A 26977-nucleotide genomic window follows, 5' to 3' on the forward strand; every position below is an offset into this window, starting at 1 on the left:
GACTTCATGTAAGAATGTTATAAATCAATTTTGATTCTGCAAAGATCACATGAATACAACATACGGTTTCCAATTTTACAAATCACATGTTCACCTCAAACAGGAGCAATTTTTGAAGTTCTAAGGACCATATTTGAAACATAGGCACATCCTTTAACTTAGCTATTAGTAGAAGTACATTATTTTAACCAGTACTTGCCAAAGAATTTACATGACAAGGTATTTCACATATCCTGTCTACGTGACATTTAAGTCGTGCTTTTCCACTTTCACTATCTGGTCTGAACAATATAAATAGCTTGAATCCTATAAATTGTACTCGATCTTTCCTTTTATGCAACACAACAAACCTGTGATATAATTAAACATGCATGTACACCACTAATTAATCAACCAACACATCCTTTTTTATCTACCTGCTGGCGTGTAATCGTCAACATGCTTGAGCTTGTGTGGTCGATCGAACCGGCGAGTTGAGAAAGTGAACGTGCATGTAGTAACAAATTAAATTAAAACCCATTCCGAGCATGCATGCATCCATGCGCGCGTGCACCTTCTTCCATAGGAGGGAGGAATCATTTGCAGCCGCCGGCGGCGAAGCCGATCCTGTTGCTCTTGACGTCGTAGACGACGCTGAACGTCTGCTGCTGCGTGTTCCCGATGATGGCGGCGCTCCTCGCGGGCGCGAACACGAGGCACGTCGTGGAGCTGTCCACGTCGACGAGTAGGTTCTGCGCCGACAGCTTGAGCGCCGCGCCGCCGGAGAAGGCCATGCTGACCGCCGGGACGCGCAGGCTGGACGCCTGGCCCACGAAGCACGTTTCGAGGATGGAGTAGCCGAGGGTGGGCGCGAGCTGGTAGAGCAGCGAGAGCTTGCTGCGTGCCAGGCCCATGAGGCCGGCGGAGCGGCCGAAGAGGCCCTCGTTGTCCTGCCCGCACCCGTAGTAGAAGTTGGGCACGCTGTTGGAGCCGAAGGAGACGGTGTCCTTGTTGAGGTAGCCGACGGAGAAGGAGCTGTCACCGTAACTGGCCTGGTAGATGCAGACGTCGGAGGAGGAGCAGGCGGCCGGGTTGAGCGTGGCGGTGGAGAGGTCGTTGCACTGTGGCGTGGAGCAGGAAACGGCGGCGTAGGAGCTTGACATCTTGGGGTCGAACACCGGGCCGGACTGCCGGTGGCACGACACCCGGCAGGGGGAGCACTGGAGCCAGGTGAGGGAGGAGCCCGTGTCCACCACCATGATGTAGGGCTTTGCCGGGGTGCCGAGGCCCATGCGGGTCACGTAGTTGTCCACGCCGTACGACGTGCCCGGCGTCAGCGGCACCGACGCGAGGGAGCCGTCGACGGCGTCGTCGTCGTTCGCCCGGTAGAGCGAGGCCACCGTGACGGCGGCCCGGTAGGCGTCGTTGTTCGCCTGTGAGGAAGCAAGGGATGGGCACTGTGTGAATGGTGTTTGGACAAGTAGAGCATACAATAACATGAAGAAAAAAAATTATCAGCGTGCGGGCCTCCTGCATAGTACCAAGCAATTCAAAAATTGCATTGCTAGACTCGAGAGCTACTATACTCCTTGGGTGTGGTTGGGGCAGCAAACTGGTTGTGGTCGAACTGAAGATGGAGCTATAACCGCCTCAAATGAGTGGTGGAAAATAATAATTAAGGTACATACATTATTTTTCAAATTACATCTGAATTGCTCACACTTGTTTACATTATTCAGCCTTGTACTAATTATCTAACTAATGATGCAGGAGAGACCAGATGTCAGAAAATTCAAGGGTGACAATCCTGAGTATTGGGATACGCTAATAGAGCTATTTCAAGGTGTGGCAGTTGATGGATCATCAGCTTATATGCCCTTAGATGAAGATGATGAAAAAGAATATGATGTTGTCGATGATGGAAATGAGGAGAGTCCAATGAGCACCACCAGCAAGAAGAGGGGGAGCAGCGGCGGTGAACAGTCAGCTTCAAGCCCAGGAAAGAAACACAAGAGCCCAATGGTGAAACTAATGACAGGGCTCAACAATACTATTAACAGTGATAACACTTCTGACATGATCACTGAATATGCAAACAAAAGGCAGGAAGCAAAGGACAAGGCAAGAGAGAAGAAATTAAACAACACTAAGAAATTCATTACTCATTATCAATTGTTGGTAGTTAAATGTGGTGCAGAAGAAACAAGTGTTGAGTACTTCATGGCGACTCAACTTTTTGCAGATGAGGCAAATAGAGTCATATTTGAGAACATTTCAACTAATGAGGCTAGGCTGACTTGGTTGAAGAGGTGGTGCATGATGAAGAAGTTGTACTAGTGTACTAGTTATCTTGGTTGTCCTTTTTAATAGAACTATGTAATGGACATGTGTTGTGTGACCTTGTTAAATGACCATTGCATGTTCAAGTGTTTAATTTGCACTTACTAATGTTTTCAAGTTCAAGAGGTGGTGCATGATGAATAAGTTGTATTAATGTTTGCATGTTTCAGGATGATGACAGCAGTGTTGATGAAATAAGCAGTGATGATGGGAGCAGCAGTGATGACGAAGCACTGATGTTGTTCATGCACCAAAAAAGAAAGAGAAGAATGATGCAGATGGCCTGCATGATTGGTATGTACCACTTCGACTCTTACTGTAACAAAGGACCTAGAAGAGTACCAATAGAGTCTGGGCATGATTGGGTTATGACAACACTACGTAACGAAACGGCCTGTTACAACATGTTTAGAATGCACAGACCAGTGTTTGAGAAATTACATAGTGTGCTTGTTGATTCCTATGGTTTGAAGTCCACTAAAATAATGTCATCAGTTGAGTCTCTAGGCCTGTTTCTACGGATAGTAGGTTCCCCTCAATCTGTAAGACAAGCAGAAAACATATTTGTTAGGTCATTGGAGACAATTGTAAGGAAGTTTGATAAAGTTTTGGCATGTCTGATCAAGCTTGCAAAATACATCATCAGGCCAATAGATCGTCAATTCAGGACTGTGCATTTAAAATTAAGATCTAGAAAGTATGCACCGTTTATGGATAACTGCATTGGTGCAATAGATGGTACACACATACAAGTTGTGGTACCAGTTGCCACTGCTGCCCAGCATAGGAATAGACATAAGGAGAAGAGTCAAAATGTGATGTGTGTGTGTGACTTTGATATGAGATTCACATTTGTCCTAGCTGGTTGACCAGGATCAGTGCATGACATGAGGGTCTTCAATGATGCCCGATCCAGATTTGATGACAAGTTTCCAAAACCTCCACCTAATAAGTTCTATCTTGTGGACTCAGGGTACCCAAATAGACCGGGTTATCTTTCACCATACAAGGGTTTAACCTATCATTTTCAGGAGTACCGTGATGGCACAATGCCTAGAGGAAAAAAAGGAACACTTCAATTTCACCCATTCTTCACTTAGAAATGTCATCGAGAGGTGTTTTGGAGTCCTGAAGAAGAAGTGGAGGATTTTGTTTCACTTGCCTAGTTATCCACAGCAGAAACAAAGCAAAATAATCGTGGCTTGCATTGCACTGCACAATTTTATTAGACAAAGCCAACTCGCCGATATAGATTTTGACTTGTGTGATCAAGATGAAAATTATGTACCATTGTCTATGCCAACGACTACAACAAATGATTCAACAAATGAGTTGGACAGTGCTGCTATGAATCAATTCAGAGCTTGGGTCGCTGATGGGTTGTGGTCCTTGAAACAACAATGATATGAAGAAGTGTTCTTCGCTTATGTAATTTCTGTTATCTCGGTTGTTATGTACTCTGTCTTATTTTGGTTCTTATGAACAAGTGTTAATTCATTTGTATGAACAAGTGTTATGAACAATTATTATTTCGGTTGTCACTATTCTACAATTCATTTGTATGAACAAGGGTTATGTGAACAAGTGTATTTTATTAGGTGCAGCATGCACTTATAAGTCCCTGTAAACAAACAGGTAGGGACTCGGGACTTATAAGTCCTTGTAAATAAACAGGTAGGGACTTATGACTTATAAGTTGGGACTTAAAAAAGTCATAGGATTTATGAAAGTAATAGGGCCTTAATCAACCAGCACGTCCTTTTTTATCTACCTGTTGGCGTGTAATCGTCAACATGCTTGAGCTTGTGTGGTCGATCGAACCGGCGAGTTGAGAAAGTGAACGTGCATGTAGTAACAAATTAAATTAAAACCCATTCCGAGCATGCATGCATGCATGCGCGCGTGCCCCTTCTTCCATAGGAGGGAGGAATCATTTGCAGCCGCCGCCGGCGATGCCGATACTGTTGCTCTTGACGTCGTAGACGACGCTGAACGTCTGCTGCTGCGTGTTCCCGATCATGGCGGCGCTCCTCGCGGGCGCGAACGCGAGGCACGTCGTGGAGCTGTCCACGTCGACGAGCAGGTTCTGCGCCGACAGCTTGAGCGCCGCGCCGCCGGAGAAGGCCATGCTGACCGCCGGGACGCGCAGGCTGGACGCCTGGCCCACGAAGCACGTGTCGAGGATGGAGTAGGCGTCGGTGCGCTTGGTCCCCTTCATGGCCCCCGCCACCGCCTTGCTGAGGGCGTCGTAGACGGTGGTGGGCAGGCGCGTGATGACCGTGCCGGAGTCGATGATGGTGGGCAGGCTGGAGTATTCGGAGGACGACACGGCCAGCGGCTTCCCGGCGACGGTCATCCCGGAGAGCTTGATGAAGTAGAGCGAGTCGTCGAGCGTGCAGGACACCATGGGCGTGTAGGAGTACAGGCCCGGGTTGTAGGAGCCGATGGAGAGGTAGCCGGAGGAGGAGGAGGAGGGGAGGCAGTAGGAGAAGGAGTAGCCGAGGGTGGGCGCGAGCTGGTAGAGCAGCGAGAGCTTGTTGCGTGCTAGGCCCATGAGGCCGGCGGAGCGGCCGAAGAGGCCCTCGTTGTCCTGCCCGCACCCGTAGTAGAAGTTGGGCACGCTGTTGGAGCCGAAGGAGACGGTGTCCTTGCTGAGGTAGCCGACGGAGAAGGAGCTGTCGCCGTAGCTGGCCTGGTAGATGCAGACGTCGGAGGAGGAGCAGGCAGCCGGGTTGAGCGTGGCGGTGGAGAGGTCGTTGCACTGCGGCGTGGAGCAGGAGACGGCGGCGTAGGAGCTTGACGTCTTGGGGTCGAACACCGGGCCGGACTGCCGGTGGCACGACACCCGGCAGGGGGAGCACTGGAGCCAGGTGAGGGAGGAGCCCGTGTCCACCACCATGATGTAGGGCTTGGCCGGGGTGCCGAGGCCCATGCGGGTCACGTAGTTGTCCATGCCGTACGACGTGCCCGGCGTCAGCGGCACCGACGCGAGGGAGCCGTCGACGGCGGCGTCGTCGTTCGCCCGGTAGAGCGAGGCCACCGTGACCGTGGGGCGTGCCGAGGACGACGCCGGCGCCGCCTTGGCGAGGGGCGCGGCCAGGGACGCGATGCGGGCGTCGTCGTGGGTGAGCACCGCCGAGAAGGGGAGGTCCGACAGGACCGACACCGGCGAGCAGGGGCCCCGCGAGTGGTGCAGCCGGAGGTGCATGGCGGTGCTGTTCAGGTGCTCGAAATCTGCAGCTGTCGAGACGACATCAACACAGTCAGTACACCTCAAAGAAGTTACCACAACTTATTAACCCTGACAGAATTCATTCACTGTTGGTACAGTACGTAGGAATTAAGTTTGCTGCTGGCAAGCAAAAACACCGGGCAGCTCGATATGGCCCATGATCATGAGTGATCTGAGGGTGATCGATGTACGATGATGCATCACCCGACATGGCAGCCATGCAGTGCCACGTACTACCGGCAAAATTGACAAAAATGATCCTGGGGAAAGAACTCAGAGAGTGATCCATGGGAGAAAATATTTCACCCGACTGGCCTTTTTGTGTGGCGTCCCACACCTAGGCGCCACACTACACTGTGTGACGTCTAGCCGTTCGACGCCACACCCCCCGACCACCTGGCAGAGAGGGCCCACCCCCAGGCCGTGTGACGCCTAAGCCTCAGGCGTCACACATTGTAATATGTGGTGCCGAACGCTTAGGCGCCACACATTGACTTAACACGCACGGACCAGCCCCCCTCCCACCCCCTCCCCATTCCCCTCCCTATTCCCCTCCCCCAGCCCCCTCTCCCAGCCACGGGCCCCTCTTGAAATCCTTCTCCAAATCACCAAATCTGAAGGTTTGGACCGGGCATTTGGTGTCCAATCACTCCCTAAGGTAATCCCCACCTCTCCCCTCATTCTCATCCAGATAAAAATCTCTTGTGGTCTTTTTTTTGCAAATTTGAGGAAACCCTAGTTTTTCATGAAATGTGGGATGTATATGATATTGTTGTATTTGTTTGTATGTTAGGATAAGGGGTATGATGGGGTTAGGATTAGGATTGTTTGGATGTTTGCATTATGGTTGTATTAGGGTTAGGCTAGGGTTAGGCTATGGTTAGGCTAGGGTTAGGGATGTTTGATTGTGTTAGGGTTATGATGGGGTTAGGGTTATGGATGTTTGGAAGTTAGTAAGTACATATTGTAGTTGTATGATTGCTTATAAAAAAAGTTATCTGTTTTGTTGTTTAGGGATGGGAAGAACATGTGTTTATGTTCATCACGTGGACAAGGATGTCTTTTTAAAAGGCAATATTGATCCGGACCCGGATGAGCTTGACATGGTGTTCGATTTGTGTCCTAGCTATGGTGAATTGTTGGAACAAGTCCGAAAGGATTTGAATTGGATGGACCCTAGTGATGTAGTTGAGTTTGATGGTAGGCATAATGTGGGATTCGGAATGCACATTCATTGGAAGACCATGCGTGTCAACTCCGAGCAACGTTGGCTTGCATACAAGGATACGGTGGCCGAATCACTAGACAAGGCTCTAGAGTTATTTGCCATCAAAACAAATGTTCCTAACTTGTTGGATTTGAACCGGGTTGCCTCTCCGATTGTTGAAGCTATTCCTGCACCCATCAACGAAGAGGCCAACATTGAACCTATTTCTTGTGCCGATGAGGCCAACGAAGAGGACAACATTGAACATGAACCATTGCTAGAGGCTAATGATGAGCACGATGATGATGAGAATGATGGTAATGTTCTTCATGACAACAATCTTGGTGATTTGGACAAATATAATTTGCAAGAGACAATGGACCATTCTATTCCATACTCACGTGGCTATGCATCTGAGTCTGACGATGAGGGTCCCGATGAAGAAGTTCATGAGGAAGGGTTCACGGCAAAGGAGGCTGAAGCTTTCAGGAATGTATTAAAGCGTGATCACCGGACAACATTGTTCGAGGATCTTAGCCTTGCGGATGAAGCCGTGGTTGACGGAGGCGAAGGCATATTGTTTGGAGTTAGGCCACCTTCTCATCGGGATAGACATGAGAAGAATATTATTTTGCCGGGGTCAAAGTTCGAAACATTCTTTGAACTGAAGATGTGGTTGGATGAATATTCTGTTACGCATTATAGGCCACACAGAGTTGTTCATTCAAACATGAATCTGCGTTACACGGTTGCATGTGAGGATAGAGGGTGTCCTTGGATTGTCCGTGCAAGACCATGGAAAGGAGGGCCAGGATGGAACATTCTCAGTTGTATGCCTCACATGTGTCGAGGCAAGAGGGTTGATGGTGCCCTTTCGTCGCAAAGCCATAGACAACTCACCTTCGAGTTCATCGCTTATAGGCTTTCGAAGTCCATCTCCTCTTTTCCTACAATGAGCATAAAAAGCGTACAAGACCTTGTGAAAGCCCTCTTTCACTACGAGGTGAAATATGGTAAGGCATGGAAAGCAAAGAAAGCCGCATTCAAGATGTTTTATGGTGATTGGGAGCAAGCATACAACCGCATACCTAGGTTGTTGGGAGCTATTGCCCACACTAACCCAGGCATGGTTCATGTGGTCGAGCCGTATGGGGAGAAAACAAGGATTCTCAATGGAAATAGGGTCCGCGTATTTGGCCGTGCATTTTGGGCATTTGAGCAATGTGTGAGGGCTTTTCAGCACTGTCGTCCTGTCATCTCCATCGATGGCACGTTTTTGACCGGACAATTCAAGGGCACTTTGTTGGTTGCCATAGCAAGTGATGCGAATAACTGGTTGATGCCTTTGGCTTTTGCTTTGGTTGAGGCAGAGAACAATGTTAACTGGGAATGGTTCTTGCATATTTTGAGAACCAAAGTATTACCGTTTGAGAGGGAAATATGTATCATATGGGATCGCCATCAAGGCATACTTAACGCGGTTGACATTGTCATTCCCGGCCATGCTCCTTTGCATCATCGATGGTGCATGAGGCATTTCTGTGCAAACTTCTACCAGGCATGTGGTAGCAAGGAGTTGGCGGATGATCTTCAAGATTGTTGTCAAGTGCTTATTAAATACATGATTTTTTATCATATGATCTACTTACCATTTTCTTCTCCGACATGAAATAGGCCCGGTGTTCAACGTCATAAACATCATTCAGAAGCCACACCATCCTACAAATCACAAAAAAATACTCATATTCAAAAAATTACTCATCTACTAATCCACTCATCTACATATTATTCAAATCCTAAGAACTCATATGAATCTACTCATATCCTAACTACTAATATCCTAACTACTCATATGAATCTACTCATATCCTAACTACTCAAATCCTAAGAACTCATATCCTAACTACTCATATGAATCTACTCATATACTAACTACTAATACTAACTACTCATATGAATCTACTCATATCCTAACTACTCAAATCCTAAGAACTCATATCCTAACTACTCATATCAATCTACTCAACAAAAACCTATTCCACTTGGATAGAAGGATGGGAAACGGAAGAGATTACCTAGTAGCCAACCTTGGGGGATCAATTCAAGGAAGAAATCACCAGATCTGAAGGAGATGGGGGAGGGGATTAGGGATTGGATGAGAGCCAGCCGCCGCCATGCCTGTTTCTGTTTGAACGAGGGAGGGGAATGGGGAGGGGGTGGGGAGGGGGGCTGGCCCGTGCCTGTTAAGTCAATGTGTGGCGCCTAAGCGTTCGGCGCCACACATTAGAATGTGTGACGCCTGAGGCTTCGGCGTCACACGACCTGGGGGGTGGGCCCTCTCTGCCAGGTGGTCGGGGGTGTGGCGCCGAACGGCTAGGCGTCACACAGTGTAGTGTGGCGCCTAGGTGTCGGGCGCCACACAAAAGGGTCAGTCGGGTGAAATATTTTTGTCAATTTTGCCCGTACTACCACCAGGCTTAGGGTTTTTCATGGCGAGCGTGGAGCGCCAGAAATTTTTCTGGCATGGTACCCAAGAAGAATATACAGGCCCTGTTTGGATACTCTAACCCGGTTAAAGGTTAGAGTTAGATTCTAATCCTGAATTAATTCGGAACTAATTCTAACTAAAAGGGTGTTTGAATGAGAGGGTTAGATTGACAATAAATGCTCTTTCTTAATCATTTGACTACTTGGGACCCTATTTCCTGTCGAATTTGGTGTGGCCGGTCCTTGTGTGGCCTCCTCGGCGATCACAATTGGCATAAACGAACATTCTTTACAAATCAAGCATACAAAACATGATAAAAATTAATTTATCCATACAAATGAGATGTCCCACCGAAACATACAAGTGGGGAGGTTGGTCGGGCGGCAGAGTACTCTAGGGAATGTGAGGCTGGCCGGGCGGATGGAGAGGCTGGCCGAGCGGCGGAGGTGGCTGTGGCGGCGCGGCGGTGGGGGATGGATGTGGCGATGGGAGCAGATAGTTGGGGAGCGACGGGAGCAGGATGGGTGTTGTGGCGAGGGGATCTGGTGCGGCTGGGGCTGTTTTCTTTTCTTTTCCTTGACTCCACCTAACTTTAACCCAAAAAGCATCTCTTAAACGGGTTAGATGCATCTAAACAACTCTAACCCACCTGTTTGGATTTTTGAGGGTTATATGGGTTCAGTCTAACCAACTCCAACTCTAACGCAAGGATCCAAATAAGTCCATAGTCGTGTCTCCGAAGTAACCACTCGGGAGGGAGGCTGCATCATTAGCCGTACCAGTACGAACGTCGTTGGCGGCTAGGGTTGTGCATGCGACCTGCATGATGCCAAGATGAAATAGAAAGAAGGAAGGTCTTGTGTGGATTGCTCCCTTTTCACGTGATGGACTCGGTCGAGGGTTGCTGCGTAGACCGTGATATAAACGAATTCAATCGCTGGGTGAGGGAAGGGGACTTCCTAATCGGCGCTGTAAGCGTCGGCTAACGATCCTGGCTCTCGCACGAGGTGCATAGAGGACTGGCGCAATCGACTTGCGGGAAAAATGAAACGCGAAGTAAAAACTCTGGCGATGGGAGCAGATGGTTGGGGAGCGACGGGAGCAGGATGGGTGTGGTGGCGAGGGCATCTGGTGCGGCTGGGGCTGTTTTTTTTCTTCTTTTCCTTGACTCCACCTAACTTTAACCCAAAAAAGCACCTCTTCAATGGGTTAGATGCATCTAACCAACTGTAACCCACCTGTTTGGATTTTTGAGGGTTATATGGGTTCAATCTAACCAACTCTAACTCAAGGATCCAAATAAGTCCATAGTCGTGTCTCCGAAGTAACCACTCGGGAGGGAGGCTGCATCATTTGCCGTACCAGTACGAACGTCTTTGGCGGCTAGGGCTGTGCATGCGGCCTGCACGATGCCAAAATGAAATAGAAAGAATTCAATCGCTGGGTGAGGGAAGGGGACTTCCTAATCGGCGTGGTAAGCGCCGGCTAACGATCCTGGCGCTCGCAGGCGGTGCATAGAGGACCGGCGCAATCGACTTGCGGGAAAAATCAAACGCGAAGTAAAAACTCTTTGATAATTTGGGCAAAGTTGGAATCAATCTCTGCTCTCCTAAGTTGAATCCTTTCAGCTTTCCCACTAGACCAGGCTTAGTTTGTTGCCTACAATTAGAAAATAATACTATTTGATCCTTTTAGTACAGATGTAAAGATATAGTAAGTTTTGTTCACGTTGATGAATATAAAATACGAATAAATCATGAAAATGAAAACATTTAAGAATTCAAAAATGTTGAAGGATTTTGAACAAAACTTCACAAAGTTGTTACAAAAGTTTACCAAAGTTGAAAAAACATTAATCAAATTTGAAAAAAAAATCACTAAATTTGAAAATTTAATCGAATCTGAAAAAAGTTCAACAAATTTGAAAAAAAATACATTGAATCTGAAAATAGTTCATTGAATCTCAATTATTTTTCATCAAATTTAAATAAGTTCATCTAATCTGGAAAAAGTTCACCAAATTTGAAAAAGTTCATCGAATCTGGAAATAGACCATTTAATCTGAGAAAGATTCAGCAAATTTGAAAAAAATTAATCGAATATGAAAAAAGTTCATCGAATCTGAAAATAGTTCATTGAATCTGAAAAAAAGTTCATCAAATCTGAAAAAAGTTCACCAAATTTGAAAAAGTTCATCAAATCTGAAAAAAGTTCACCGAATTTGAAAAAGTTCGTCGAATCTGGAAATAGTTCATTGGATCTGAAAAAAAGTTCATCAAATTTAAAAACGAATCATCGAAACTTAAAAAAGTTCATCAAACCCGAAAATAGTTCATTGAATCTGAAAAAAGTTCATTAAATTTAAAAAAGATCATCGAATCTGAAAAATCATCGATTTTGAGTAATGTTCATCAGACTTGAAAAAAGTTCATCAAATTGGGAAAAAAAATCAGAAGCTGAAAGAAATTTCATCGATTTGAAAAAGGAGTTCATCAATTTTGAAAAATGTAGTCATTTTTTAACAAAAGTTCATGGAGTTTGAGAATAGTACATCGTTTTTCAAAAAAATCGAATTTGATTTCAAAAAAAGAAAACAAAAAGCTCGAATAAAACCGGCGCTGAAAATGACGGGTGAATCAGTGAAAACTTGAATAAAAGCTGGTATGAAATATAAAAGGGAAAAACGCTAAGAGTTACCAAGTCATTCGTTGGCCTAGTGGCTACGCTTCTTTTGAGCTCTTCACGGGTTCGAAGTCCGACCGCGTCATCTTTTTTCAAACGTTTTGAATGAAAAAAAAAAAAGAAAAACACAAATGGGCCAAGCCCAGCAGACACAGTTTGATTTTTTTTCTCTGACGGAGGCCTGATGGCCACCTCAGGGCGTCCTCGCCCTACCCAACGTCGTATCTTCCCCTGACCTGGTGTGGCGGCACAAATCGTCCGCGACGCGCAAGCACTGGTCATTGACCGAGCGAGCAGAGTCCAGCATGGCGCCCAGTGTGAGCAGCGTCGAGGCTGTGCAGATTTTTGACCAGACAGCGGTGGCGGGGCAAGCCAAAGCGCGCGGCAGCCGGCGTTGCCAGCCTGCCAGCCTCGTGCTGCATGCATGCGCGTTCCCTCGGGCCATGGCATTGGCTTGTTATGGTTGGCCGAGCATGTGTGTGTTCGTGCTTGTGTTCGTTTAGCTGGCTTGCTATGGTTGGACTAGCAGGGCTTCCGGCTTGCTTGTGTTCGTTTAGCTGGCTAGATGTGTTGCCGGCGTGCTTGCTTGTGTTCGTTTAGCTGGCTAGATGTGTTGCCGGCGTGCTTGCTGTGTTCGTGCTTACGGCCTCCATGTGCATGGCTGGGGCATCGGCGACTGCAAGAACGGCAATGGCGGCTAAGGAATTCGGACTGCGGCCCCGTGAGTTTCTTGCCGAGCTGGAGGTGATCGGCAGGACAACAGCCTCAGCCAACACAACCTCGCCTACCTGCTACCTCGAGCTCGGCCCCCTTGTGCGTTACCTCGAGCTCGGCCACGGGCCACCTTGCATGCCACCTTGAGCTCGAACTATACGGCGGTGGAGGCGGCATGGACTGACACACGTGGAAGGGCATGTGCTAGTCGACGAGCGGCGCCGAGGCCGGATGCCGGTGAGGCGCTTGGAACGACCCGAAGGCTCGGCTGTACCACGACAGCTTGACATCTCCGGTTACGGTGGCGCTGGCATCCCTGGCCACCATACGCCTCACGGGGCAGACATGCATGCTGAACAGGGTCGCAGCGCTCACGTACAGCCGGCGTGGTGCGGCTGGTTGCGAATGAGCTGGCGCGCGCCGGCGTGTGAGCACCTTCTCGTCCGTTGGCTACAGTGGCGTGGCACCGTGCCACGTGGCCACTGTTAATCAAAACCAGGTGCACATCATACTCAAACCGCCCGAAGCGTTATCAGGGGTGAAAAAATATCCAGTTTGACTAGTCGAAGAACTGAGTTTTGCTAGTTTCGAAATTGAGGGACGATTTCTAAACTTTCGTGAGAAATCAAGGACGAAAAATCATCTACGACTAACCGGACAGAAATAAACAATAGAGTAAAGAACAAAAATGTGATAAATGCACAAGGAGCAAAGGCACTACTCCAGCCGCTGTTATTTAACGCCTAACAGCGCTATCTCTAACTCCAAGAGGACGACATGTACAAAAATACAGACTATCAGAACATGTGATCTTTAGAGTTTCCTAGGCGTGGCAGGCCCAAACTATGCTACTGTCGATATTCTTCATAAAATTCACAATTCATACACGAAACAGTGTAATTGCGAGCAAGAACATCCCGATTACACAAGATAAGACCCACCAACTACATAAGAAGAGGCTTTATATAGCCAAACAAAGTAACAAGTAAAGAGAAGCGCAGAGGCGATTGCTGAGCTCGCCGTGGCCCGCATCGCAGGATGGATATCAGATGTCATGGAGAGAGGTAAGCTACGAACTGACTTAGAGCAACCTGGAGTACTTTGCATATGCAAAAGTGTTTCTTCCTATTTCCGTTTCGCCTGCAAAATTGACCGTGATTTAGATACCATAGTAATCACAACTTATGGATCATTCACTTCTTTAATCTCAAAACATGAACTGTCTATTATGCAGATGGTTCAGCATTTCCCCATCCTAGTGAAAAAACATAATGGAAATGCTCCGTAGGTTGCTAAACACACCTGAGATATCTACAAACTAGCGCCAAAGGGTTGATAATAACTCAGGGTTCTAGTTCAGTAGTTTCAAACGCTTGGACAAAATTAAAGATAAGAAGATATCAGAAAACTATGTGGACTCAGAGGTTGAATGTGAGTAATGTGCAGCCTCTGTTTATAATTATGAAAAGAGAAGCAATAATGAAAATAGTGAATCGGAGGGGTAAGAAAGATAATGAATCGAGAACTGAAGCAACATTGATGATTAACAAGCCTAATAAGGGGGTAAGACTTCTTCACTCACCAGTCTTAAGATATAACTTAAAAAAGCTGGCTGAGTTCTTTCCAAGTTCTGCTTCATACGACGAACATATCTATTTATCTCAGAGATCTGTGCTCGGTTCATTTGACTGAATACTGGTGGGTTTGGAGGACTTCTGCGCATCCAGAACACCCGGTGTGTCAGTGGAGCTGCTTCATCTATATTGATAATTTTATTTGCTGATTTACTTGCTATGATCTGCATTTAAATGTGAGTACAGTAAGTAACATAAACAGATATTTTTCTTTGATACTGTAAATAAACATATGAAACTACTCCCTCCGTTTCTAAATATAAGTCTTTAAAGAGGTTTCATTAGTGTACTACATACGGATGTATATAGACATACTTTAGAGTGTAGATGCACTCATTTTGCTCCGTATGTAGACTTCTAATGAAATACTCCCTCCGTCTGGAAATACTTGTCCTAGAAATGTATAGAATGGATGTATCTATAACTAAAATAAGTCTAGATACATCTATTTCTAGAACAAGTATTTCCGGACGGAGGGAGTATCTTAAAAGACTTATATTTATGAACGGATGGAGTAGGAGAAAGGCTAGTAGGAGAAAGACTTATATTTCCGGACGGAGGGAGTATCTTAAAAGACTTATATTTAGAAACGGATGGAGTAGGAGTAAGGCCCTCTGCCTATGAAATGTGCGCTCAGTGGGTGTGGTACTCCTCCAAATCTAGCAATGTTCGGATCCAGAGGACTCCAGGACCAAGTCCTTGCATTGCAGTCATTGGGGTGAGGTCTTGGGATACTGTTGAAAGGAATAATGCAGACAACATTCATTGCTTGTTGTATGTTTGTAATTCCCGGTATATTTGGCAGACTGGGTTTGATCAAGTCTCCTGGATATTTCATTTTCAATAGATTAAAGTGAACAGAAGATCTTCCCATGCTCATCCAGTTCTTAATTTGAGGTGACAATGTCGGGTTGTATGAGCCCATAGTCCTTGAAATGGGACTTACTATGGATTGCCCATTCGTTTCCAACGCATCATGAACTTTAAGACCCTCACGAGTAAAATTTTGAAAAATGTTGTCATTGTTTAACAAAAGTTCATGGAGTTTGAGAATAGTACATCGTTTTTCTAAAAAATCGAATTTGATTTCAAAAAAGAAAACAGAAAGCTCGAATAAAACCGGCGCTGAAAATGACGGGTGAATCAGTGAAAACTTGAATAAAAGCTGGTATGAAATATAAAAGGGAAAAACGCTAAGAGTTACCAAGTCATTCGTTGGCCTAGTGGCTACGCATCTTTTGAGCTCTTCATGGGTTCGAAGTCCGACCGCGTCATCTTTTTTCAAACGTTTTGAACGAAAAAAAGAAGAAGAAAAACACAAATGGGCCAAGCCCAGCAGACGCAGTTTGAATTTTTTTTCTGTGACGGAGGCCTGATAGCCACGTCAGGGCGTCCTCGCCCTACCCAACGTCCTATCTTCCCCTGACCTAGTGTGGCGGCACAAATCGTCCGCGATGGCGCAAGCACAGATCATTGACCGAGCGAGCACAGTCCAGCATGGCGCCCAGTGTGAGCAGCGTCGAGGCTGTGCAGATTTTTGACCAGACAACGGTGGCGGGGCAAGCCAAAGCGCGCGGCGGCCGGCGTTGCCAGCCTGCCAGCCTCGTGCTGCATGCATGCGCGTTCCCTCGGGCCATGGCATTGGCTTGCTATGGTTGGCCGAGCATGTCTGTGTTCGTGCTTGTGTTCGTTTAGCTGGCTTGCTATGGTTGGACTAGGAGGGCTTCCGGCTTGCTTGTGTTCGATTAGCTGGCTAGATGTGTTGCCGGCGTGCTTGCTTGTGTTCGTTTAGCTGGCTAGATGTGTTGCCGGCGTGCTTGCTTGTGTTCGTTTAGCTGGCTAGATGTGTTGCCGGCGTGCTTGTTGTGTTCGTGCTTACAGCCTCCATGTGCATGGCTGGGGCGTCGGCGACTTCAAGAACGGCAATGGCGGCTAAGGAATTCGGACGACGGCCCCGTGAGTTTCTTGCCGAGCTGGAGGTGATCGGCAGGACATCAGCCTCAGCCAACGCAACCTCGCCTACCTGCTACCTCGAGCTCGGCCCCCGTGTGCATTACCTCGAGCTCGGCCACGGGCCACCTTGCATGCCAGCTTGAGCTCGAACTATACGGCGGTGGAGGCGGCATGGACTGACACACGTGGAAGGGCATGTGCTAGTCGACGAGCGGCGCCGAGGCCGGATGCCGGTGAGGCGCCTGGAACAACGCGAAGGCTCGGCTGCACCACGATAGCTTGACATCTCCGGTTACGGTGGCGCCGGCATCCCTGGCCACCATACGCCTCACGGGGCAAACAGGCATGTTGAACGGGGTCGCGGCGCTCACGTACAGCCGGCGTGGTGCGGCTGGTTGCGGACGAGCTGGCGCGCGCCGGCGTGTGAGCACCTTCTCGTCCGTTTGCTATAGTGACGTGGCACCGGGCCATGTGGCCACTGTTAATCAAAACCTGGTGCACATCATACTCAAACCGCCCGAAGCGTTATCAGGGGTGAAAAAATATCCAGTTTGACTAGTCGAAGAACTGAGTTTTGCTGGTTTCGAAGTTGAGGGACGATTTCTAAACTTTCGTGAGAAATCAAGGACGAAAAATCATCTACGACTAACCGGACAGAAATAAACAATAGAGTAAAGAACAAAAATGTAATAAGTGCACAAGGAGCAAAGGCACTACTCCAGCCGCTGTTATTTAACGCTTAACAGCGCTATGTCTAACTCCAAGAGCACGACATATACAAAAATACAGACTATCAGACAATCATCCAGATGTGATCTTTAGAGTTTCCTGGGGCGTGGCAGGCCCAAACTATGCTACTGCCGATATTCTTCATAAAATTCATAATTCATACACAAAACAGTGTAATTGCGAGCTAGAACATCCCGATTACACAAGATAAGACCCCACCAACTACATAAGAAGAGGCTTTATATAGCCAAACAAAGTAACAAGTAAGGAGAAGCGCAGAGGCGATTGCTGAGCTCGCCGTGGCCTGCACCGCAGGATGGAAATCAGATGTCAAGGAGAGAGGTAAGCTACGAACTGACTTAGAGCAACCTGGAGTACTTTGCAGATGCAAAAGTGTTTCTTCCTATTTCCGTTTCGTTTGCAAAATTGACCGTGATTTAGATACCATAGTAATCACAACTTATGGATCATTCACTTCTTTAATCTCAAAACATGAACTGTCTATTATGCATTTTAGACACCATAGTGACAATCCCAAAAATTGACCGTGATTTAGATACCATAGTGACAATGTCGGGTTGTATGAGCCCATAGTCCTTGAAATGGGACTTACTATGGATTGCCCATTCGTTTCCAACGCATCATGAAGTTTAAGACCCTCACAAGTAAAATTTGTCATTATACCACACGATTGTGGTAATCTACTTTGCATAGCATCATCCGTCAAATCCTTGTTACCTTCAGCAATATCCTGAATGGTACAGGATGACATGTCTATGCATGCTTCCTTGAGACGTGGTAACCAAAGTTCCATATTGCTACGAGCTTGAGCTCCAAGGCTACTATAGTCAGGCCCAAAACTTAGCATTGCCCAATTAGGATGCTCTATATATCGACTCTCATTGTGCTTATACTCGAAGTGGCCATTCTTATTAAGAAACCCGTAACTCCAGCTTTCCCTTCCATCAATAATACTTGTTACCCAACTGTTCCCAGCGATGACGTTGAAGTAGAAAGTACCAGTATCTGCGGTAGTGTGTTGGTAAGTTCCAGGGCCCCAAAGTGTACTAGTGTCCAGACTCATTCCATTGAGGATGTTCCAGAGCCGGTAATGACCAATGCATGCTCTATAGCTATTTGACACCACCTCCGGAGGACCATCTAAAGACCAACTCACTGTATTCTGAACACATACAAAGTAAACGAAATTAGCTGAGAAGTTTCTTTTATGTATAGAATAACCAAAAAAAGTCAATTACACAGAAAGCACTATGATATTCTTACATGCACGGAGGGGTTTCTGGTTGAAATTGTTGAGTAAGGTAGCCTTGTATGAGCTTTGTTACTAAACAAATTATATGGGCTTTGAAGTCCTGATTTTCTAGAGAATTTTGCCTCTGGCAGGCAGAATGGCAGACAATTTGACCGTATGAAATTGGGAACTAGTCGATGCCCGGAACAATATAAAGTCCTCATCTTCCTGGCCTGATCGACATGCAAATAACAGTTAACAACAAAAAAAGATACATGTTTGTGCGTAATGCATAACACCATAATGGCATAATCAATAATAACATATGAAAAGGAATCAAGTAAAATCAAGTTACACTATTATAGGAAAAAGTTATACTGATATGAATCAACTAAGCGTACAAAATTCCATATATAACTAGTTTATGTTCAGAGACACAGAAAATCTTAAACCAAAAGGTATAAGCAAAGAAACATGACAAGATTTATTATCATCAAGTTGGAGTAATTTTCTCTTGTTGTTTCATTCTGCACAAGTAAAGCTTTGACTAGTAAATCTTAGTACAAGCTATACTACACTGAAACTAATTCTGTTTCGTTCCACAAACATAAGAACCTTGCTTCAGTCTTAGAACAATACCAACTTGGCCTCCAGCACCAGTCAAGGAACAGTAAATAATTAGCAACACACAAGGTCAAGAACATCAACCAATACCGAATAGCTCATTGCTCTTTTGCTCATTTCTGGATTACCTTAACATGAGAATTAAATGATAAAACTATTTATTCCGGTTGAGAGAACTACTGCATACAGCATACCTTTGCTGTTTGAGGTGAACCGGCATCAAGTTTATGGAAAAGTGTGGTATACAGGTATTCACCGGAAGACTTCCCACGCGTACAGCTGAGCTGAGCATCAAACTTGATCCCAAAAAGACAACTTGTTGGGCATATGCAATCTCCGCACGTGATTGGGTTCACTACATGTCTCTCGGTCTCCTTGTTTTCCCTAAAACGCGAACAAGTTTCTGATATATGCAATTCATTGAGAGTTGTGGCCAGAATCTCAGAAGCATAAGTTTTCCCAACCTGCAACTGGAATTGATTCACCAGGAATTCTGGATTACTGTTGTGAAGACACATAATTGCATGCATAATCATATAGGACAAACGTAGAATGCAGTTGTTTTTCGGTCAATACTTTACACACAACATAAAAGAAACACAACAGTGATGCAAAACACAACGGAGCTTATAAAATAACATACCTAAATTCGCCCATTCTAGTGCATATACTTGGTATCAATATTCAGCATGCATAAATTATAAATAACAAGAATTTTTTTTCTGGTATGAACTAGGACTGTTTTCCTACGTGGAGTGTAAAATACCACATCTATGTTTTGTTCAAAACAGTTGCAGACCTCCAAAATGACCACAAAGTAAGAAATGAAGACATGCAAATAAAATAAACTGAAGGTAGCATCAGCATCGAACTGGATTACAGACTTCTTTCACGTGGTAATCTACCTTCAATTAATTTTTGTTTAAACGGTCTTGCAAATATATGCAATAGTGATTAAGGTCTAATTTTTTCATAAAAAGTTATGCAACCTACAACTCCGCAGAGAAGAGTCTTCATGTAAGTCAGTACAACATGGGTTAAGTGGTGGTCGTTTTTCTCCCAAGAGAATATATCATAAAATTGCTGAGCAATGCAGGGATTTTCAACTGACGGGATCCATACAAGTGGCTCCATCAGAAGTTTATCTCTGAAATACCTCAGATTGCACAATGACTGCACACATACAAAGGAAATTATAGGCTGGTTTTTCATATTGCACAAGGACGAAACACATACATAGGAAATTATAGGCTGGTTGTTGAAAGATCACATGACCAGATGGGTGTCTCTTACCTGTACGCTTACACTCAAGATAGATAATTCTTTATTAGCATTGTGCTTGTTGGAAACATTAAGGCTTTGTTGAATACTGGAGGTGCTTGCTATTTCCTTCACAGATTGGTCAGAAGTTCCTGTATTATGAAATTGTAAGAAGTATTAGTGACATAGCAGAGCATATTTTATAATGTACTCCCTCCGTTTCTAAATATAAGACTTTCTAGAGATTTTAATACGGACTACATATGGATGTATATAGGCATGTTTTAGAGAGTAGATTCACTCATTTTGCTTCATATGTAAAGCATGTAATAACATAATTGTTTTTCTAAACAAATGTTTTCCAAGAGGTTAGACTGAATGGAAGTTTTCCTTTGGAACTTAGTGCAAAGTGGCCTATAGGAAAAGAGGACATCCTCCTCTAATAGAATATTACACTGTAAAAAACCTATAATATAGTACTCAAAATTCCTAAGGATGAAAATCCTAATAAACTACTTAGAAATTCCTCTTAATCAAGGAGGCATAAAGCAAGCAGACTAGGGCAATGCCAGGTTTTGATGGTTGATACATAACTTAAGTAGACACAGAATAAGAAAAAAGCTCCTGGAAAAGTCAATGTACACAAATTTATTAGGCAGCAGGAATTTTACCGCATATAATATCAATATTGGCATGAGCAAATCCAATACGCCTAGTACCAGGATGATTGAGATAAGAAGGAATTCGTTTCCTCATAGAATAACACTCCTGAAAGTGCAAACAAGCAAGCCAATCATTAGCCTGATAAACATCACTATCGGCAGAACAATGAACTAAGGAAGAATACTAAATTGAAACAATGCCATATGTAGAAGTGCTAGACCTCAGTGCTAAGTGTATCTTCAGGCAACATCCTCAGCTTCTCCCTGATGATCAGAAGGATCTCAGATCCTTCTCTGCATTTCCTTTGTCCCATTTCAGCGAAGGGCTCTGCCTGTATTTCAACAGATGGTGAAAGCAGCAGGGATTCACAATATTCTGGATCTATAACTGACTGTAGCTTCCCCAAGAGTTCATCTGGGTGCTTGCTGCACATATTTTGCCAGAGAAAATCCAGAAACTTATTCCCATCACAACTGGAATTGAGGCCAAGTATGGTATGCTCGAGGAAGACACGGAGCTGCTTCTTGACATAAGATACTCTGGCATCAGAATCTCCACCAACAGCAGCCATGGGAGGTATGTCATCCCAACTGGGGTCATTGGGCGTATTGATGCAAAGTTCCTGGCGGCACTCTCCCTCCGCAGCATCAAACTCATTCAGGACGAACAAGAGCTTGGCATCGAACAACGCAACCATGAGCGAACTGTCGAAGTTTTCTGCCGCTTGAGACATGTTGGTGAGTGAATGGCGCAGAACCTGCTTCTTGTTCATTTCTGGAACGAGGGCACGGACTAGTGCCGGGCGAGTGCATGCGCAAAGTAGCTGGGCGCGCGGCCAGTAGTGGTAGGTCTCGGCGAGAAGCTTTGCACAGTCTCGCGCTTCATCGGCGGCAGGCCCACCGAGAATGATGGTGACCCTTTCCGCGAAATCCTGTGGTTGACCCTTTCCGCGAAGCGCTCCATGGCGAGCCCGGCGCTCTTCACGGCGTCGCGCCTTCTGCCCTCTGACTCCCCGCTCTTGTCGCACACCACGCTGTACAGCGACGAGTCGGCATGGTTGTTGTTCTCGGCCGTGTTGAGCATGCGGAGAAACTCCTCCTGCCCTTCCTCGTAGCGACGGCAGTCGGCAAGAACCTCGGGGTGGTCGGCGTTGGTGACGACGCAGTCGGGGGCGAGCCGCGCAACGGAGGAGAAGGCTTCGAGGGCGGCGTGGGGGTGGTACTTCTCCAGCGCGGACGCGTTCTTGTTGTCGTCGTCCCTGTGGGCGCCCCTGTCGTTCCGCGCCACGAGGGCGGCGTGGCGGTGGATCATTCCGGCGAAGTTAAGAGCGAGCGCGGAGCCCGGGTGCAGGGTGGTGAGCACTACGGCGCGGGCCAGAGCAGCCTGCTGTTGGCCGTCGGAGAGGAGGTTTAGTGTCTCACAAGCCTTGTCGCGGATGGATGCGGCCTCGTGGTTCGCCATCGCCAGGCCGCTCGGAGAAGCTGGCCGTGCCCGACTATTCGTGGAAATGTCAAGAGATGCGCGCGAGGTGTTCGCGGAATTGCCGCAGAGAGGGAGCGGGAGCGGGAGCGGGAGCGTGGCGGATGCCTAGGGTTTGGGTGGAGGAGGCGACTTGCGACTTGCGACTTGCGAGCGGAAACGGGAGGGGGGTTGGAATGTGGGAGCGACGAGGCGGTGGTTTTTGGTTGGTGAGGCGTGGATGGCAGGACCGGACTGGGGAAAGAAGGATGGTGGACTTGACCACTTGGAAAACCAGATCAGGAAGACTGCGGTACTCGTCGGGGAACCTCAGCCTTCATTTACACATGGATGGATCTCATCCTGCGACTTCCCCTGTGACGTGATTTGGAAACGGTAGCATGTTTTGGACCGACTTCAAAGTTCAAACTTATCGGGATTTGGGTTGTTTGCTTTCATTCTCAAGCGAGATTGTACTTGTTAGGCCATCTCCAATGGTTGTAAGATAGTTGTTGGTAATTTTGACACATAGGATTTTTGATGATGTGTGATGCAATAAATGAAGAAAGAGAGCAAGGTTGTATGTAAATTAACCAACACCCTTGCACAAGCTCCAATGTAGAATGAGAGAGCACCTTATTTATTACCTCACATCTTATTAGACAAACTAGATACAATCCATTGGAGTAGTTGTATGTTAAGGTATTGGCTGATGACATGTCATATTTTACCAACAAGCTAACCTACAAACTGTTGGAGATGCCCTTAATCCACATGTGTGGCATTGTCACCTCCTTACCGCCTGCGTGTCGATGTTCACGAGTTTTGGACAAATTTGCGGAAATTCAAATTTAGATTGGGGAGGTTGAAAGGGAGAAGGTAGAGGACGACACAAGAAAGGAAAACAGATAAAGAAGGTTAGACTAATTGATAATTCTCACTTACTCGACATGTAGCTTACAAATATTCAGTCTGTGGCACTGCCTAGGATATCTCCAGACAAGGCGATGGTCGACGCGACCGCTCGCTCCCTTGACCACGTCGGTCACCGACGAGTGGGCGGTCGGTTCTGGGCCCTAGCAGATGGCTCCGACGATGAAGATGACGAGGATGATGACCTTTCTCCCGCGATGCACCCGGACATGGCATTGCTGACACCCTCTGATGTGATTTGTGAGGCATTTCAGGTGGGCTATTCGGAGGAGATCGTCGTCGGGCTGGTGGATGCGGTGATTCCACAGGAAGATCCGGCAAGGCTGGGATTGAAGGAGGTAGATAGGGTCGAGGTAGCGAGGCGAGTTATTCATCGCAGAACGGCGACGATGGCGGCCTCGCCATGGCGGGGTCCTCTACCAAAGGTCAGTCTACCCAAACCTATGCTGCTTGATTTCTTCAATTCCAATTCATGGAGGGTGGTCCAAAAACGTAAGAACAAGAAGCGGCCAGCACCGGCGCCGGTGCCAACGAGCGACCTGGTCGCTGTGATCCGCGAAGAGCGGACTCAACACTTGAAGGCAATCTTGGGCCGAGATGGGCCACATGTGACCGACACAGCGCTGGGTTTTACGGGCACTGGGTATACGGCGCAGTGCGGGGTCCAGGTTGGCGATCTGGAGCCTAGGGACCAGTTGGTCTCTGTGGTAGCCATCGATTGATCGTTGTTGATCATAGAGTCTACTACGAACGAAATAAGCAGCACGCGAGTCGAGCATCAGATCACAAAGAAAGAACCTAGGGTTCGGCAACGAACGTTTCCCGGGTTCCCTGCGTGTTGTGGGAAGGCACCTCGAATTCCCTCGAAGAAGCTGATCCCGCCGGGGGCGATAGTCGGCCGGGGAGGTGGAGATCAGCAGCCACCACGTCCCTTACAAAACAAGGCGAACCAGCAATTTAGACAACCTGTGGCTCGTAACACCGCTAATGTCGGTGACGACACGGTGCGCGGACCGGTTGCCGACCGCGGCGTGGCAGCCTTGGGCCGCGGTGGCTTTGGCGGCAGCCATGGTGCCGCTGTTACGGGTCGCGCTATCTTCGGCAGCGGGGCGGGTCAATGATGTCGTGGGTCGCGGTGGCTATGGTGGCTATCAGGGCCAGCCGAACGGATTTAATCAGTGGCACAATAGGGGTGGAAATGTTATGGCGGTAATTAATGGCTCCGGGACTACAAACTTCCGCAGAGCAAGTTTGTCAAGGTGCATCCGGACCTCACTATCGACAACGAGGGGGTCTCAATGGGGGTGGTCGTACTTTTGGTCGGTATCATCCTCTACTCCGCCCATCTATTCCTAAGCAGCTGACGGTCATTTACACATGGATCTCATCCTGCGACTTCCCCTGTGACGTGATTTGGGAAAGGTAGCATGTTTTGGACCGACTTCAAAGTTCAAACTTATCGGGATTTGGGTTGTTTGCTTTCATTCTCCGGATGATCTTCCGCATAGCCTTCTCGTAACCTTGCTCATGATACCACTTGTTAGAATAAAACGCTAATGCAAGATCATGATCGACACATCGAGGCACGATATTTGTTAACGAGGTTCACCGATATGGCTACATCCCCGGGACATGACTACGTCCGCTCCTCCCCAAGATACCGCAACACCGGCCGCCCGGGCGCCGGCACAACTCGCCGGCTCCTCCGTGTACCTATTGCTATCCGATCGTCATGGGTTACAACGTGTGGTTCCCCTCGATATATAAGAGGCCTAGGATACAACGTGTCCGACTCCTACACGACTCGTACCTATCCACACCAATTACAACTCCAAGTCCACGTAACCCCTTGCGTACACAATATTCGACACAAATATAACATAGTGCATGACACATGTAACCATCTTTGTCCACATGATCTTAGTGTGAGAAAATCCAACAAAATTGTGACCAAACGGTGTGGTCTGACGTTGCACACTGCGCCGTATGCGTGAATGCACGCTCCACATACTAGAAACACGCATGACTCAATACCCTGAATAGCACATATTGACTTCATGTAAGAATGTTATAAATCAATTTTGATTCTGCAAAGATCACATGAATACAACATACGGTTTCTTATTTTACAAATCACATGTTCACCTCAAACAGGAGCAATTTTTGAAGTTCTAAGGACCATATTCGAAACATAGGCACATCCTTTAACTTAGCTATTAGTAGAAGTACATTATTTTGACCAGTACTTGCCAAAGAATTTACATGACAAGGTATTTTACATATCCTGTCTACGTGACATTTAAGTCGCGCTTTTCCACTTTCACTATCTGGTCTGAACAATATAAATAGCTTGAATCCTATAAATTGTACTCGATCTTTCCTTTTATGCAACACAACAAACCTGTGATATAATTAAACATGCATGTACACCACTAATTAATCAACCAACACATCCTTTTTTATCTACCAGCTGGCGTGTAATCGTCAACATGCTTGTGTGGTCGATCGAACCGGCGAGTTGAGAAAGTGAACGTGCATGTAGTAACAAATTAAATTAAAACCCATTCCGAGCATGAATGCATGCATGCGCGCGTGCACCTTCTTCGATAGGAGGGAGGAATCATCTGCAGCCGCCGGCGGCGAAGCCGATCCTGTTGCTCTTGACGTCGTAGACGACGCTGAACGTCTGCTGCTGCGTGTTCCCGACGATGGCGGCGCTCCTCGCGGGCGCGAACGCGAGGCGCGTCGTGGAGCTGTCCACGTCGACGAGCAGGTTCTGCGCCGACAGCTTGAGCGCCGCGCCGCCGGAGAAGGCCATGCTGACCGCCGGGACGCGCAGGCTGGACGCCTGGCCCACGAAGCACGTTTCGAGGATGGAGCAGGCGTCGGCGCGCTTGGTCCCCTTCATGGCCCCCGCCACCCGCCTTGCTGAGGGCGTCGTAGACGGTGGTGGGCAGGCGCGTGATGACCGTGCCGGAGTCAATGATGGTGGGCAGGCTGGAGTATTCGGAGGACGACACGGCCAGCGGCTTCCCGGCGACGGTCATCCCGGAGAGCTTGATGAAGTAGAGCGAGTCGTCGAGCATGCTGGACACCATGGGCGTGTAGGAGTACTGGCCCGGGTTGTAGGAGCCGATGGAGAGGTAGCCGGAGGAGGAGGAGGAGGGGAGGCAGTAGGAGAAGGAGTAGTTGAGGGTGGGCGCGAGCTGGTAGAGTAGCGATAGCTTGTTGCGTGCCAGGCCCATGAGGCTGGCGGAGCGGCCGAAGAGGCCCTCGTTGTCCTGCCCGCACCCGTAGTAGAAGTTGGGCACGCTGTTGGAGCCGAAGGAGACGGTGTCCTTGCTGAGGTAGCCGACGGAGAAGGAGCTGTCGCCGTAGCTGGCCTGGTAGATGCAGACGTCGGAGGAGGAGCAGGCGGCCGGGTTGAGCGTGGCGGTGGAGAGGTCGTTGCACTGCGGCGTGGAGCAGGAGACGGCGGCGTAGGAGCTTGACGTCTTGGGGTCGAACACCGGGCCGGACTGCCGGTGGCACGACACCCGGCAGGGGGAGCACTGGAGCCAGGTGAGGGAGGAGCCCGTGTCCACCACCATGATGTAGGGCTTGGCCGGGATGCCGAGGCCCATGCGAGTCACGTAGTTGTCTACGCCGTACGACGTGCCCGGCGTCAGCGGCACCGACGCGAGGGAGCCGTCGACGGCGGCGTCGTCGTTCGCCCGTAGAGCGAGGCCACCGTGACGGCGGCCCGGTAGGCGTCGTTGTTCGCCTGTGAGGAAGCTAGGGATGGGCACTGTGTGAATGGTGTTTGGACAAGTAGAGCATACAATAACAT

The 26977-nt window shown here is 47.6% G+C and overlaps 2 protein-coding genes and 1 pseudogene across 2 annotated transcripts; all 3 read right to left on the reverse strand.

The window, feature by feature from the left end:
- Positions 1–575: 575 nt before the first annotated feature.
- Positions 576–1478, reverse strand: LOC123405639 (protein ASPARTIC PROTEASE IN GUARD CELL 1-like). The gene has a single exon (XM_045099255.1). The coding sequence runs from the start codon at positions 1476–1478 to the stop codon at positions 576–578; it is 903 nt and encodes a 300-aa protein (XP_044955190.1).
- Positions 1479–4249: 2771 nt separating this feature from the next.
- On the reverse strand, positions 4250–5554 carry LOC123403032 (aspartyl protease family protein At5g10770-like). The gene has a single exon (XM_045097010.1). The coding sequence runs from the start codon at positions 5525–5527 to the stop codon at positions 4250–4252; it is 1278 nt and encodes a 425-aa protein (XP_044952945.1). The 5' UTR covers positions 5528–5554.
- Positions 5555–25768: 20214 nt separating this feature from the next.
- On the reverse strand, positions 25769–26977 carry LOC123405640 (annotated as a pseudogene).

This window comes from Hordeum vulgare, chromosome 6H (assembly GCF_904849725.1).
Source record: "Hordeum vulgare subsp. vulgare chromosome 6H, MorexV3_pseudomolecules_assembly, whole genome shotgun sequence".
Taxonomy (NCBI): Eukaryota; Viridiplantae; Streptophyta; class Magnoliopsida; order Poales; family Poaceae; genus Hordeum; species Hordeum vulgare.

Excerpts from the sequence above, each read along its gene's own strand:
- LOC123403032 (XM_045097010.1), bottom strand. The coding sequence starts at position 5,527 with ATGCACCTCCGGCTGCACCACTCGCGGGGCCCCTGCTCGCCGGTGTCG.
- LOC123405639 (XM_045099255.1), bottom strand. The coding sequence starts at position 1,478 with ATGTTATTGTATGCTCTACTTGTCCAAACACCATTCACACAGTGCCCA.